Below are 14817 nucleotides of genomic sequence, written 5' to 3'. Positions count from 1 at the left end.
GGTATAGTGTACAGCTACTAGTTAACAAAAGATCATTATTCTTGGGCTTACAGTTAGAAAAGAATTCTTACATACTTTTCTGCATGTTTTTTTCCCTTGGACATTCAGGGGAGATTATTCATGAGGAAAAATGAATACTGCCAGGTTTCTTAAAGGATAGCGTCTTTCACATTTGAAAGGTTTCCCCAAATGACAAAACCCTCAGATGCCTAAATGAAATTGTCTCATTAGAAAATATAGCCAACACGTTTCAGAATTATTTGATTGTTAAGAGTCTGATGTTAGTAACAACAGTGGGAGATGTCAGCATCTTCACAGTCACGTAAACTAATTTTGAGGTGAGAATTTTAAAAGTGTGTGGGTGTTTTCTGGCTGTTGCTATAGCGTCAAGCAAGAAAGCCCTCCCCTAGGATCTTCTTATTTCTTCGTCTGGGCTGAAGACACGTACTAGCCTAGGAGGGTTTGAGAGCCAAGAGACAGTGAGGTAGAAAAAGAGAGAAACTTAACTTTTCTCTGAGGAATGGAAGGTGCATTGTGATTTGAAAACGAAAATTACTGCCCTGCGCTAAAATCTTGGGATGTCAGTCCAAAACAGAGCGGGAGTTTATTTTAATTTTTAAAATTCTTTTGCCATTTCAAAATTGAGAGAATAGGTACTTCTGCTGTGACCTTTATTACAAAATATAACTGCAGCTTGGAAGAGATGTAAAGGCAGATACCAAATGAGAGGACAGTGATTGCCGGAGGACAGAAATGAAGTAACAGTGACAGACATTAACAGACATTAAGAACAGTGACAGACATTAAGAATCAGACATTAAGAATTAAGACCACATGGTGGTCTCGAATCAAAAGCCCTTAAGATAGGAAAGCTTTTTTTCAGGTGCTTACTAATTTTTTTTTACCATTCTAAACAACGGTTTTCGGCTGGGCGCAGTGCAGTGACTTATGCCTATAATCCCAGCACTTTGGGAGGTCGAGGCAGATGGATCACTTGAGCCCAGGAGTTTGAGACCAGCCTGGACAACATGGTGAAACCCTGTCTCATCAAAATATACAAAAAATTAGCCGGGTGTGGTCGCATGCACCTGTAGTCCCAGCTACACTGGAGGCTGAGGTGGGAGAATCACTTGAGCCAGGGAAGTCAAGGCTGCAGTGAGCCATGATTGCCCCTACTGCACTCCAGCCTGGACAACCGAGGGAGACCCTGCTTCAGTCCATGAATCAACAATCAGCCAGTCATCAGTTTTCACCTTCCTTTGGTTGTATTAGGGTTTCTGGCTCATTTTTCTCTCATGAAACTCTGTTGAATTGCTGTATAGACCTTTCTCCATCCTACTTGCCTATCAAAGCACATTTTCATAAAAAAAAAAAAAAAAAACATTAACGCTATATCTCTCTCCCCTACTCAGCTACTGCTTATCACCAGTGTACCACAGATGAGCCAATGCTAGGCTGCTGATGGGGCTTGTAGGAAGTGAGGAGAGTTGTTGGCTTTTAGCATTAAAATGAAAGGAGTCAAAAACAGGAACTCTAAAAGACAGGAAGCTGACTGGGCTAGTTAATCAGTTGACTTCATCTATAACAGATACACTTAAATTTTAAGATATACCTAAATAATATGTGGACTGAATTAAAAAAACAATTCTTCCCACATTTTATTATTTACTTCAGCATATAACTGTCTCTAGGAAAGGACCTGGAGACAGTATTAGGCAGGTAAAGATATGACCCTGTCAGCTTTTTCCTCTATTTTTTTCAATTATCGTATAATAAAATGGACATGTTTGATTGTACAATTTCATGAATTTTAACATGTATGTAGATTATGCCACCACCAGCATAGTCAAGAAAAAACATTCCCTCGTTCTCTTCCTTTGTACATCTTTCCCCATCCCTAATCTCTTGTAAGCTCTGCTGTGTTCTCCATCACTCTAGCCCTCTTTTTGAGAATGTCATATAAATTGAATCATACAGTATGCAATTATTTGAGACTATCTTCTTTCACTCAACGATAGTGCTCTTGCATTTCCTCTAAGTAGTTGTGTATATCAATAGTTTAATTTTTATTTTATTTTATTTTTTTTTGAGACGGAGTCTTGCTCTGTAGTCTAGACTGGAATGCAGTGGTGTGGTCTCGGCTCACAGCAGCCTCTGCCTCCTGGGTTCTAGCAATTTTCCCTCCTCAGCCTCTTGAGTAGCTGGTACTACAGGCACACACCACGATGCCCAGCTAATTTTTGTATTTTTCGTAGAGACGGGGATTCACTATGTTGGCCAGGCTGGTCTTGAACTCCTGACCTCAAGTGATCTGCCCATCTCGACCTCCCAAAGTGCCGGGATTGTAGGCATGAACCAACATGCCCAGCCAGTTTATTCCTTTTAGTTGCTAAATAGTATTCCATTACATGGATTTCCCACAATGTAGCTATTGATACTAAATTCTTGGTGAAGGACATCTCATCTTGATTTTAATTTTCATTACCCTAATGAACATCTTTTCATATGGTTATTTACCATCTGTGTATTCTGTTTGGTGAAGTGTCTATTCATGCCCATTTTAAAATTTGGTTGGTGGTTGTTACTGAGTTTTGAGAACTTATTAGACATTCTGGATAAAAGTCCTTTGTTGGGTAAGTTACAAATACTTTTTCCCAGTCTCAGCTTGTCTTTTGTTCTCCTACTGTCTTTCACAGAGCAAACATAAAAAAATTTTTTGGCAGTATATTATAATTATTTTCTTTTATGGGGATTACTTTTGGTGTCATACCTAAGGTAGTCTTTAAAGAAACAACTTTCAGAATTGAATCAGAACAACCTACTTATAATTATCACAGTAGATCACAAGACTTCATTTTTCTCTCAAGTTTGTGGAAGTGAGGACATCTTTAAGGGAAATGGAGAATTTATATGTTAAAAAAAAAGACATCATCAGTTCAGACCATCTTAAATAAATATATTTCTGAATTATCTAAGATTAGTGAAGTACTCATTTTAGAAACTTTCTGATTATCAAAGGATAGGAAACTACTTTTAGGAGAATTGAAAATTTCAAAAGATAAAAATTAAGAATCACATACTCTCACTGTATAGGGATAACTTTTCAATATTTGGGGGCATTTTAAACTTGGTAGGATGTAAGTTTATTCCTGATTCTGTGACCCTAGTTTATTAGCTTCTCAGAGTCTCACTTTTTCAGTGTAAAATGGGGGTAGTAACTACCTATTTTTATAGAGAGAGCTTTTGTAAAAGTAAATAAAATAATGTATATAAAGTGCTTAGAACAATGCCTAGCACATATTAAGTGCTTAATAAGTGCTACTTATTTTATAAAACAAAATGGAGCTTCAATCTTTTTATAAAACCTTATGTTAGCCAGGTGTGGTGGCTCACACCTGTAATTCCAGCACTTTGGGAGGCTGAGGTGGGTGGATCACTTGAGGTCAGGAGTTTGAGACCAGCCTGGCCAATATGGTAAAACCCTGTCTGTATTAAAAATACAAAAATTATCCGGGCATGTTGGCACATACCTGTAATCCCAGCTACTCAGGAAGCTGAGGCAGGAGAATTGCTTGAACCCAGGAGGTAGAGGTGGCAGTGAGCCGAGATCATGCCACTGCACTCTAGCCTGACTGACAGAGTGAGACTGACTAGACATTTCTCAAAAGAAGACACAGATTAAATATCTGACTAGACATTTCTCGAAAGAAAACATAGATTAAATGGCCAACAGATATATAAAAAAAAGTTCATCTTCACTAGTCATCGGGGAAATGCAAATCAAATCCATAATGAGATATCACCTCACCCCTGTTAGAATGGCTGTTATCAAAAAGACAAAAAATAACATATCAAAGGGATACCCTGCACTCACATGTTTATCGTAGCCACTCTCAGTAGCCAGTGTATGGAATCAACCTAAGTGCCCATCAACAGTTGAATGAATAAAGAAAAATGTGTGTGTGTGTATACATGTGTATAAAGACTGATTAGTATCCCATTGTATGTGTGTACAATGGGATACTAATCAGTCTTAAAATGAATAAAATTCTGTGATTTGCAGCAACATGAATTAGAACTGAAGGTCACGTTAAGTGGAATAAGCCAGGCATAGAAAGATAAATATCACACTTTGACACTCACAAGTAGAAGCTAAAAAAATTGATCTCATGGAGGTAGAGAGTAGAAGGATGGATACTAGAGGCTGGGAAGGGCGGGGGTCACGCGGGGTGGGAGGTCATGAATGAAAAGAGGTTGGTTAATGGATACTGATATGTAGTCAGATAGAAGGAATAAGTTCTAGTGTTCGATAGCACAGTAGAGTGACTGTGGTTAACAATAATTTATTGTATACATCATTAACTATGAGAGAAGATTTGAAATGTTCCCACCACAAAGAAATGTTTAAGTTTATGGATATTCTGAATACCTTGATTTGATCATTACATATTATATGCATGTATCAAAATATCACACGTACCACATAAATATGTACAATTATTATGTATCCAGAAAACTGAGGGACAAATGACTAAAAACCCAAGAAAAGGGTGAATGGACGTGTCAAGAAATATATAGAAATGAACCTTAAAGGCCGGGCACAGTGGCTCACGCCTGTAATCCCAGCACTTTGGGAGGCCGAGGCAGGCGGATCACAAGGTCAGGAGATTGAGACCATCCTGGCTAATACGGTGAAACCCTGTCTCTACTAAAAATACAAAAAATTAGCCAGGTGCTATGGCGGGTGCCTGTAGTCCCAGCTACTAGGGAGGCTGAGGCAGGAGAATGGCGTGAACCTGGGAGGCGGGGCTTGCAGTGAGCTGAGATCACGCCACTGCACTCCAGCCTGGGTGACAGAGCAAGACTCTGTGTAAAAAAAAAAAAAAAAAAAAAAAGAAACAGCCGAGCCTGGTGACACGTGCCTGTAGTCCCAGCTACTTGGGAGGCTGAGGCAGGAGAATTGCTTAAACCCAGCAGGCGAAGGTTGCAGTGAGCTGAGATCGCGCCACCACACTCCAGCCTGGGTGACAGAGGGAGACTCTTCCTCAAAAAAAAGAAAAAAAGAAGTGACCTTTAAATATACTTTGAAAAAATCATACTTTGAATAATGAGAATTAAAATATAATATCAATGTATACAGTGTAAACAGTGTATATGTAAACACCATGAAGAGGTTTTTTAAGTCAGTAAGAAAAAAACAGATAACATTCCTTGCTACAAAATGGACAAATGACTGGCTATCATTTTAAAAAATTTACTTTTGTTTATGTTCTACAATATGGAAACTAAAGGAATGAGAGCACTTGTAGTTAATGAAACTTAGCAAAGGTTTAGAAAAAATCCAATTTAGAGAGTTTCACGAAACATATATATTCATACAGTGCAGATAAAAATGTGAGGAGTAAAAATATTTTATTGTTCGGTTTGGCATTATGAATCAAAGCCCTGAAAAATCTTTCCTACCCTTTGTGTCCCTCCCAGAAAAATAGCTCCCCCACCCCAGGAATTTATTCTAAGGAAGTATTTATGTATGTGTGCAAATAATTGTCTAAGAGGATGTTCATGACAGTATGGTTCTGTAATAGTGAAAAATTGAAAACTATTTGTTTAATAGAGCATTGATTTCTTATGTAATGCACTTACAAAATGAAATACTCTGCACCTATAAAAATGATTTGGTTAAACGTTTTAAAGCATAGAGATAGGTTACAGGTCTGGCATGATGTTAAAAAAAAAACCACTGGGTTCAGAACGCTATGTACAGTATGTTTCTGGTTAAAAGTGTATATGTATATAGAAGAAAGAGGACTAGATAGAAGAGTTTTTATAAAATTATTAATAGTTGTTATCTCTGGTGATTGATATCTATTTCTTTCTTCACTGAATTTTTTTTTTTACTTTTGCAATAAAGAAAACAGTGCCAGTCCAGGCACAGTGACTCATGCTTGTAATCCCTGCACTTTGGGAGGTCAAGGCTGGGAGGATCACTTGAGGCCAGGAGTTCGAGATCAGCCTGGGCAACATAGTGAGCCTCTGTCTCTAATTATATTTTTTAAATTATTTAAATAAAAAAGAGTAAACAATGAAGTTAAAAATAGTTTCTCAGGGCAAACTTTTTATGGACATATTCAAGTTCTCTGGATCACTCTATCTCTGGCTTATGTTTAAGTATGTTCTTGGGTCTATTGAAAACTGTAGAAATAAAAAAACTAGAGGTGAGTGTATTAGTCTCCTCAGGCTCAGGCTGCCGTAACAAAATATTATACATAGACTAGGTGACTTTACACAACAGAAATTTATCTTCCAGTTCTGGAGACTCTTAAGTCCAAGATCAAGGTGCCAGCAGAGTTGGTATGTAGTTGAGGGTTCTCCCCTTAGGTTGCAGACAGCTCCCTTCTTGCTGTGTGCTTATATGAACTTTTCTTTGTGTGCATGGAATGGAAGGGGTCTCTCTGGTGTCCTGTTGGACCAGGCCTGCCCTTCCATACGACCTAATTTAAACTTTACTGCTGACTGGGCGCAGTGGCTCATGTTTGTAATCTCAGCACTTTGGGAGGCTGAAGCCGTCTGATTGCTTGAGGCCAGGAGTTTGAGACCAGCCTGGGCAACATGGTAAAACCCTGTCTCTACCAAAACAGTACAAAAATTAGCTAGGCATGGTGGCATGTACCTGTAATCCCAGCTACTCAGGAGACCGAGGTAGGAGGATCACCTGAGGCCAGGAGGCAGAGGTTGTAGTGAGCCAAGATCGTGCCACTGCACTCCAGCCTGGGCAACAAGGTGAGACCCTGTCTCAAACAACAACAACAAAACAAACCTCAACTACTGCCTTAGATGCCCCATGTCCAAATACAGCCACATGGGTAGTTAGGGCTCCAACACAGGATGTTGGGGGGGATGCACACATCCATATACCAGCCTTGTTGAACAAGCATCTTGTATGTTTTGGGCTCTGTGCTTGGCAGTGGCACTAAAGAGATTAATAAGACATAGTTTATCTCCTCAGGTTAATTGTAGAAAAATAATCCAAAAGAAAAAAATACCAACTCTGTCCCTAGGTGTAGCTTGCTTCTGATATTTTGGGGAAAGACTCTTTTTTCTGGGTGAAATATAAATATGTGTGTGTGTCTGTTTTATATGCATGTATTGGCTTTTGGTTGAATAAACATTAAGAGGCAAAGGAAATGTTTTCTTTTAACTTCCTGCTTTTGTGAAATGTCTGGGGTATATGAAACTTTTGTTCCAGTAGGTAGAACAGAAAATGTTGAGAAATTAGGTATGGGGGTTTCTCTGTGCACATAGAATTTATGTTTATATTTGAGGAAAGGGAAAATCAAAAAGTACATATAAGGACTAAACCCTTGAAGACATATAGGTCAAGCTTTAGTCCCATAATTTTCTGTTTGCAAATTTGCAAAATTATTTTATAATTCACCTTCTAAAAATTGCATCTTTCTTTACAGATCACTCTATGTTACTTGAAGTTTATGGCTCAGCTGACTACTGCAGGTTATATCAGGAATTTGAGTTTTTATACCTATGGAGTGTTAGTGAGTTAAAGTTTTATTGTCTGACCAGTAGTTGACTTGTGACATTGATTGTGCTTTAGCCACCTGCTAAACTGTATATGGAGTTGTCACCACTTATGAAAGCTGAAAGGGTCTAACCAGGACAAGTGTTCACATCAAATGACTGAGAGAATAGAGCTATGGATATGGCTAAGATCTTCCTCAAAAAAATAGTTTTGAGGCTGGGCACAGTGGCTCACGCCTGTAATCCCAGCACTTTGTGAGGCCGAGGTGGTGGATCACCTGAGGTCAGGAATTTGAGACCAGCCAGGCCAACATGGCAAAACCCCATCTCTACTAAAAATACAGAAAATTAGCCTGGTGTAGTGGCATGTCCCAGCCACTTGGGAGGCTGAGGCACAAGAATCACTTGAACCTGGGAGGCAGAGGTTGTGGTGAGCTGAGATCGCGCCACTGCACTCTAGCCTGGGAGACAGACTGAGACTCCATCTCAAAAAAAAAAATTTTTTTTGAAAATTGTGTATCTCTGCGCCAAAGATCTACACTCTGGAGAATGGCTCAAAAATATAAGTTGAATTTTTAAAAATTATATAAATTTTCTCTATAAAACATTTATAGAACACCCAAACTTAAGATTTTTCTTTTCTTTGGTAGTGGATGCTGAGATTGGAAAAGGGATCAGAAAGAAGAGATGGAAGTAAAGGGAATAAGTAATGTAGAAGCTTGAGGCTGTGGGGAATGTGGGAACAGAGGGACTTATAAAAAGGGAAAAATTAGGAGACACTATATGTGAAAGAAAATAAGTGATGAAAAAAATGTGAAAAGATAAAGAATTATTTTAATACATAATAAGGAAAATACAAAATAAAATTTGCAGCTACTGTTTTCTGAGCGTTCATGCTTTAGAGGCCAGGCACCATACCAAGTTTCCTGTTGTTTCATTCTTAAAGCCATGAGGTAGGTTTCTGTGTCCTGTGTTACATATGAGGACCCAACACTAACTCAGCAGTGGAGACATGCTCACTCAGCACTTCTGCATGGAGCTTCCCCTTGGCCTTTTTTAATCACAAATTTCTTGTGTTTGCTAAGGATTCTTGTTGTACTTATTATGCTCTTTCTTCTCCTTTTCTTTTTTCTTTTCTCTTGCCTTCCTGCCCACCTGCCACCCCCTTTCTCTTTCTCTCTTTCTCTCTCCTTGCTTCCTTCCAGTTCTAAAGGGGAGCAGGAATAAAAGGAGAAATAGATATTTAACACTAAGTTCTGTATCACACAGCAAGGTTATCAGGGAATAAAACTAATGGTCATTGATTAGAGGCCCTCTTACTTTTGTCTTCTTGCCCACTTCTTCCTGAAAGAGGTTTTCCAAAGAAACTTTCTTAAATGAAGGATAGGTTAATCACCTTTCTTTGCTAGACAGTAGAAGAATCTACAAGATGTTCATCTGGCACACTGTTGTTACTAGCTTTGGCGGATACCTCTGTTAATGCTTGTTTCATATTTTATTTTGAGTGTCTTATCAGGAAAAAAGTAATATTCTGTAATTATGTAATCAGATAGTTCTTTCCAAAAGTAATCCTGTGACAATAAAAACATTTTTAATTTAAAAATCTCTATATAGATTTTGGAAGTGGTTCTCTTAAATAAATAAATCATATCATGAAAATGGCCATACTGCCCAAAGTAGTTTATAGATTCAGTGCTATTCCCATCAAACTACCATGGACATTCTTTACAGAATTAGAAAAAACTATTTTAAATTTCATATGGAATCAAAGAAGACCCTGTATAGCCAAGACAGTCCTAAGCAAAAAGTACAAAGCTGTAGGCATCACGCCATCTGACTTCAAACTACACTACAAGGCTACAATAACCAAAACAGCGTAGTACTGCTACCAAAGAGACACATAGACCAATGGAGCAGGACAGAGACCTTATAAATAACACCACATATCTACAACTATCTGATCCTTGACAAACCTGACAAAAAAAAGCAATAGGGAAAGGATCTCCTATTCAGTAAATGGTGCTAGGAAAACTGGCTAGCCATATGCAGAAAACTGAAACTGGACCCCTTCCTTACACCTTATACAAAAATTAACTCAAGATAGATTAAAGACTTAAATGTAAAACCCAAAACCGTAAGAACCCAAAACCATAAAAACCCTAGAAGAAATGCCATTCAGGACATAGGCACGGGCAAAGACTTCATGACAAAATGCCAAAAGCAATTGCAACAAAAGCCAAAGTTGACAAATGGGATCTAGTTAAACTAAAGAGCTTCTGCACAGCAAAAGAAACTATCATCAGAGTAAACAGGCAGCCTACAGAATGGGAGAAAATTTTTGCAGTCTACCCATCTGACAGAGGTTTAATATCCAGAATTTACAAGGCACTTAAACAAATTTACAAGAAAAAAACAACCCCATCAAAAAATGGACAAAGGATATGAACAGACACTTCTTAAAAGAAGACAGTTACATGGCCAACAAACATGTAAAAAATATATGAAAAAAGCTCAACATCACTATCAGAGAAATGCAAGTGAAAACTACCGTGTGATACCATCTCATGCCAGTCAGAATGGCAATTATTAAAATAAGTCAGGAAACAATAGATGCTGGTGAAGCTGTGGAGAAATAGGAATGCTTTTACACTGTTGGTGGGTGTGTAAATGAGTTCAACCATTGTGGAAGACAGCGTGGCAATTCCTCAATGATCTAGAACCAGAAATATCATTTGACCCATCAATTCCATCACTGTATATATACCCAAAGGATTATAAATCCTTTGGACTATACTATAAAGACACATGCACATATGTGTTTATTGCAGTACCGTTTACAATAGCAAAGACTTAGAACCAACTCAAATGCCATCAATGATAGACTGGATAAAGAAAATGTGGTACATATACTTCATGGAATACTATGCAGCCATAAAAAGGAATGAGATCATGTCCTTTGCAAGGACATGGATGAAGCTGGAAGCCATCATCCTTAGCAGACTAACACAAGAACAGAAAACCAAACACCACATATTCTCACTCATAAATGGGAGTTGAACAATGAGAACACATGGACCCAGAGAGGGGAACAACACACACCAGGGCCTGTTCGAGGTAGCAGATGAGGAGAGGGAACTTAGAGGACTGGTCAATAGGTGCAGCAAACCACCATGGCACACGTATACCTTTGTAACAAATCTGCATGTTCTGCACATGTATCTTATTTTTTTTAAGAATAGATAAAAACAATAATAAATCCCCCCCAGAATATAAATAATTGTATATATTAATCTGTTCTTATGTTGCTATAAATACCTGAGACTGGGTAATTTATAAAGAAAAGAGGCGCCGTGCGTGGTGGCTCATGCCTGTAATCCCAGCACTTTGGGAGGCCTACACAGGCGGATCACAAGGTCAGGAGTTTGAGACCAGCCTGGCAAATATGGTGAAAACCGTCTCTACTAAAAATACCAAAAAAATTAGCCAGGTGTGGTGGTGGGTGCCTGTGGTCCCAGCTACTCAGGAGGCTGAGGCAGGAGAGTCACTTGAACCCGGGAGGTGAAGGTTGCAGTGAGTCGAGATCACACCACTGCACTCCAGCCTGTGTGACAGAGTGAGACTTGTCTCAAAAAAAAGAAAGAAAGAGGTTTAATTGACTCACAGTTCTGCAGGCTGTACAGGAAGCATGTCGCTGGCATTTACTCGGTGTCTGGGGAGGCCTCAGGAAACTTACAATCACTGCGGAAGGCAAAGGGGTAGCACACAGGTCACATGGCCGAGCAGGAGCGAGAGAGAGAAGGGGGAGGTGCTATACACCTTTAAACAACCAAATTTCATAAGAACTCACAGTACTAAGAGGGACAGTGCTAAACCATTCATGAGCGATCCACCCCCATGATTTGGGTGAGACATCCAAACTCTATCATTGTGGCACTAGGAGTGTTTAAAGTTATGTTCTGAAATCTGAGCTCTGTTACAGTCATAAAAGAATTTTTGAGGTTGACATTCTTTTACTATATATATCCCTATTCCCTTTGCAGTCATTCATAGGTGTGAATACATTTTCAGAATCCTGCCTTCATTGTGTGGTTTTAAATTATATTTCATCCATGCTAAGGAGCAGGTTTGTTCACTCACACTTTTTGTGAGGCCTGTAAACTTTGATTTATTTTTGAGTTACTTATGTCTGTTGGAATTATGCTTCAGTCTAGAAAATTAAAAGGTAATGTGAAGCCTCTCTTCTCCATCCCATTTTCTTAAGGCTCCTGTTCCAAAGAGTGCACTTATTCCTGTAATTCCCATCACCAAATCAACAGGCTCCCGGTTCCGGAATAGCGTGGAAGGATTGAATCAGGAGATTGAAATAATAATTAAAGAGACTGGGGAAAAGGAAGAGCAACTTATAGTAAGTTATCTTGTATCTTAAAATCATTCTTGAATTCTTCTAATTATTAAAAATGCACAGTTTGGGTTTCCATATGTAGTTGGGTTTCTTCCTTCTCATTAAGTGAACAAAAATTTATCTCTTGAAAATCTTTGACCTGGGCAAGTGAATGAAAAGTTTTCATTTAGTTGCATGTCATAGAGGCAACTGATCTGACTTGAATTTGGATTACTGAATAGAAACTATTTTTTGTTTGTCTGTATTTAGACACCATTAGGTGATATACTTCTTATTTGCTATAACTCCATTTAACATAATTAGTAAGCTAAACTCCGTTAGTAAGTTTAGCTTACTAATTATGGGGGGCAGAAGTTTACATGACATTGAATACTTTCTAAGCATGAATCTACTTGCTCCTTTTTTGAATGTCAGTGACTATTTGGTTTTGGTTGACATGCTAGGCCATGTCATCATAAAGTACAGTTAGAAATGATCTGGCTAGGCACGGTGGCTCATGCCTGTAATCCCAACATTTTGGGAGGTTGAGGCGGGTGGATCACCTGAGGTCAGGAGTTCAAGACCCACCTGGCCAACATGGTGAAACCCCGTCTCTACTAAAAAATACAAAAATTAGCTGGGCATGGTGGTGCGTGCCTGTAATCCCAGCTACTTGGGAGGCTGAGGCAGGGAGAATCGCTTGAACCCGGGAAGTGGAGGTTGCAGTGAACCAAGATTGCGCCATTGCACTCCAGCCTGGGTGACAGAGCGAGACTCCGTCCCCTCCCCCCAAAAAAGAAATGATCTTCTGCCTATTCTGTCTACTAACTAGAAAACACATGAGAATAGTTCCTATGTAAAACAGAAAAATTACTGTTTAGGTTTAAAAACCATGTCACAGAGTATATTTATTTAACCATCTCTCTATTCTTCAGTGAAGGAGGAATTGAGTATTGTATTGATGCTTAAGATCCTCTCCCTTAAAATAAAAGGTTGGTTTAGCTAAGAGAAAACACAGCTCCCCACACCCTCTCCTCCATGCTGCCTGATGGGGTCCAGGTTCCCTGATATAATAAAGGTAAATGAATCGGAAGCATGCAGGGAGTTGGTTTCCCTGCTAAGTGACCCACGCAGGCTTTCCTTTGTGTGTGTACTTGATTTTCTCCCCATCATTAGCACTTCTGTGATTAACCTTGCCCCCGTTTAGGAAGGTTGACTTGAAAAAATCCTTTCAGGGTGTGGCATCAGTGTCCCTGGTTCACATGATGAATAACCTTTTTTCCTCTAATGTGGACCTAGGGTTACACCTAGATTTCATGGCCCTGATTTATAATTTTTAAAATAACCCTTAGCACACGATAAGTGATGCAGTGCAATTCATTTATTCAACAAGCATTGGCCAACAAGCATTGGTTATTCAACAACCAACTGCTGTATGCCAGGCCTTGGGAATACAGAGTCTTCACCAAAGACTCTCGGTGGGGGAGTCAGATTAGACAGGGATGTCACTAACATGCAACATGAAATCCTAATAAGTAGGAAGGGATTTCTGATTTGTGAGTCTCTGGCAGTATATGTGAAGGTTGACATTGGGTGCATTGCTGGTGATTTGAAATTAATGATAAATATACATATGTTTTAAAAATTTTGTAACAGCCGCAAGATATTCCAGATGGCCATCGTGCTCCACCCCCCCTTGTACAGAGAAGTAGCAGCACGCGCAGCATCGACACACAGACCCCTGGTGGGGCAGACAGAGGAAGCAACAACAGCAGCCGTTCCCAGTCCGTGTCCCCAACATCGTTCCTCACCATTTCCAATGAAGGTAGCGAGGAGAGTCCTTGCTCAGCTGATGACCTGCTTGTTGATCCCAGAGATAAAGGTATAGTGCTGGAGGAATGTGCTACCAGACGATAATGGAATACCGCCTGTTGTATCATTCATTCTATTCATTTTCTAGGAGAACCACCCACTCGAGGCTACTCAGTTAATGTGTTGGAAGCATAGGTTTTAAATTTGGAGCGTAAACAGGTTTGGCTGTCATACTCAGTGGATGGTCTGGTTGGGCAAGTTTATGGGCTTTTGTTAGTTTGTACCTCTTTTTTTGTAGTTGTTAATACAACTTCCTTATTGGTGAGAAACATTCTTTTTGGAATAAATGAGATGAACACTTGCTCTGAAAAGCACTTTGGTCTCTGTTACCTGATAGTCATGATTTTATTACCTTAATGCTTTTTAAATCAATACAAAGCCTTCAAGTTAGTGTTTTTTAGGATCTGTATTTGTGACATTTTTAACAAGGATTAAACAGATTTATATCAATGCAGGATGAGTGTTCAAAGCAAGCCTGATGTAAAACGTTGAAGGGTATTTTTAAAAATAACCTTAAAATACCTTAGAAATAACCTGGAAATAGAAGCAGTTTGAATGTTAATTACAAATATTTTTGCCTTTTAAAACAAATATTAGCCTTGCATTTATGTCAGGACAGTATTTTCTTAGCCTAATCCTGGTTACATTGTGTACTTGAAAGCAATAATGACACACACATACACACACATATATACATATTTTTTGAGACAGTCTTGCTCTGTCGCGCAGGCTGGAGTGCAGTGGCATGATCTTGGCTCACTGCAAGCTCCGCCTCCCAGGTTCACACCATTCTCCTGCCTCAACCTCCCGAGTACCTGGGCCTACAGGTGTCCGCTACCACGCCCAGATAATTTTTTGTATTTTTAGTAGAGATGGGGTTTCACCATGTTAGCCAGGATGGTCTCGATCTCCTGACCTCGTTTTTTGTTTTGGTGCAATCTCGGCTCACTGCAACCTCCGCCTCCCAGGTTCACACCATTCTCCTGCCTCAACCTCCCGAGTACCTGGGCCTACAGGTGTCCGCTACCACG

The 14817-nt window shown here is 39.3% G+C and overlaps 1 protein-coding gene across 1 annotated transcript in view; it reads left to right on the top strand.

The window, feature by feature from the left end:
• Positions 1–14817, top strand: part of FAM117B (family with sequence similarity 117, member B) — a 139416-nt gene that overhangs the window by 110625 nt on the left and 13974 nt on the right. The window contains exons 5-6 of the mRNA XM_011949923.1: positions 11795–11938; positions 13571–13796. Coding sequence (XP_011805313.1) covers positions 11795–11938; positions 13571–13796 — 370 coding nt within the window. The remainder of the gene's footprint in view (positions 1–11794; positions 11939–13570; positions 13797–14817) is intronic.

Source organism: Colobus angolensis, unplaced genomic scaffold (genome assembly GCF_000951035.1).
Source record: "Colobus angolensis palliatus isolate OR3802 unplaced genomic scaffold, Cang.pa_1.0 Scaffold30, whole genome shotgun sequence".
Lineage (NCBI taxonomy): Eukaryota > Metazoa > Chordata > Mammalia > Primates > Cercopithecidae > Colobus > Colobus angolensis.
This window is presented reverse-complemented; position numbering and strand designations above follow the sequence as displayed.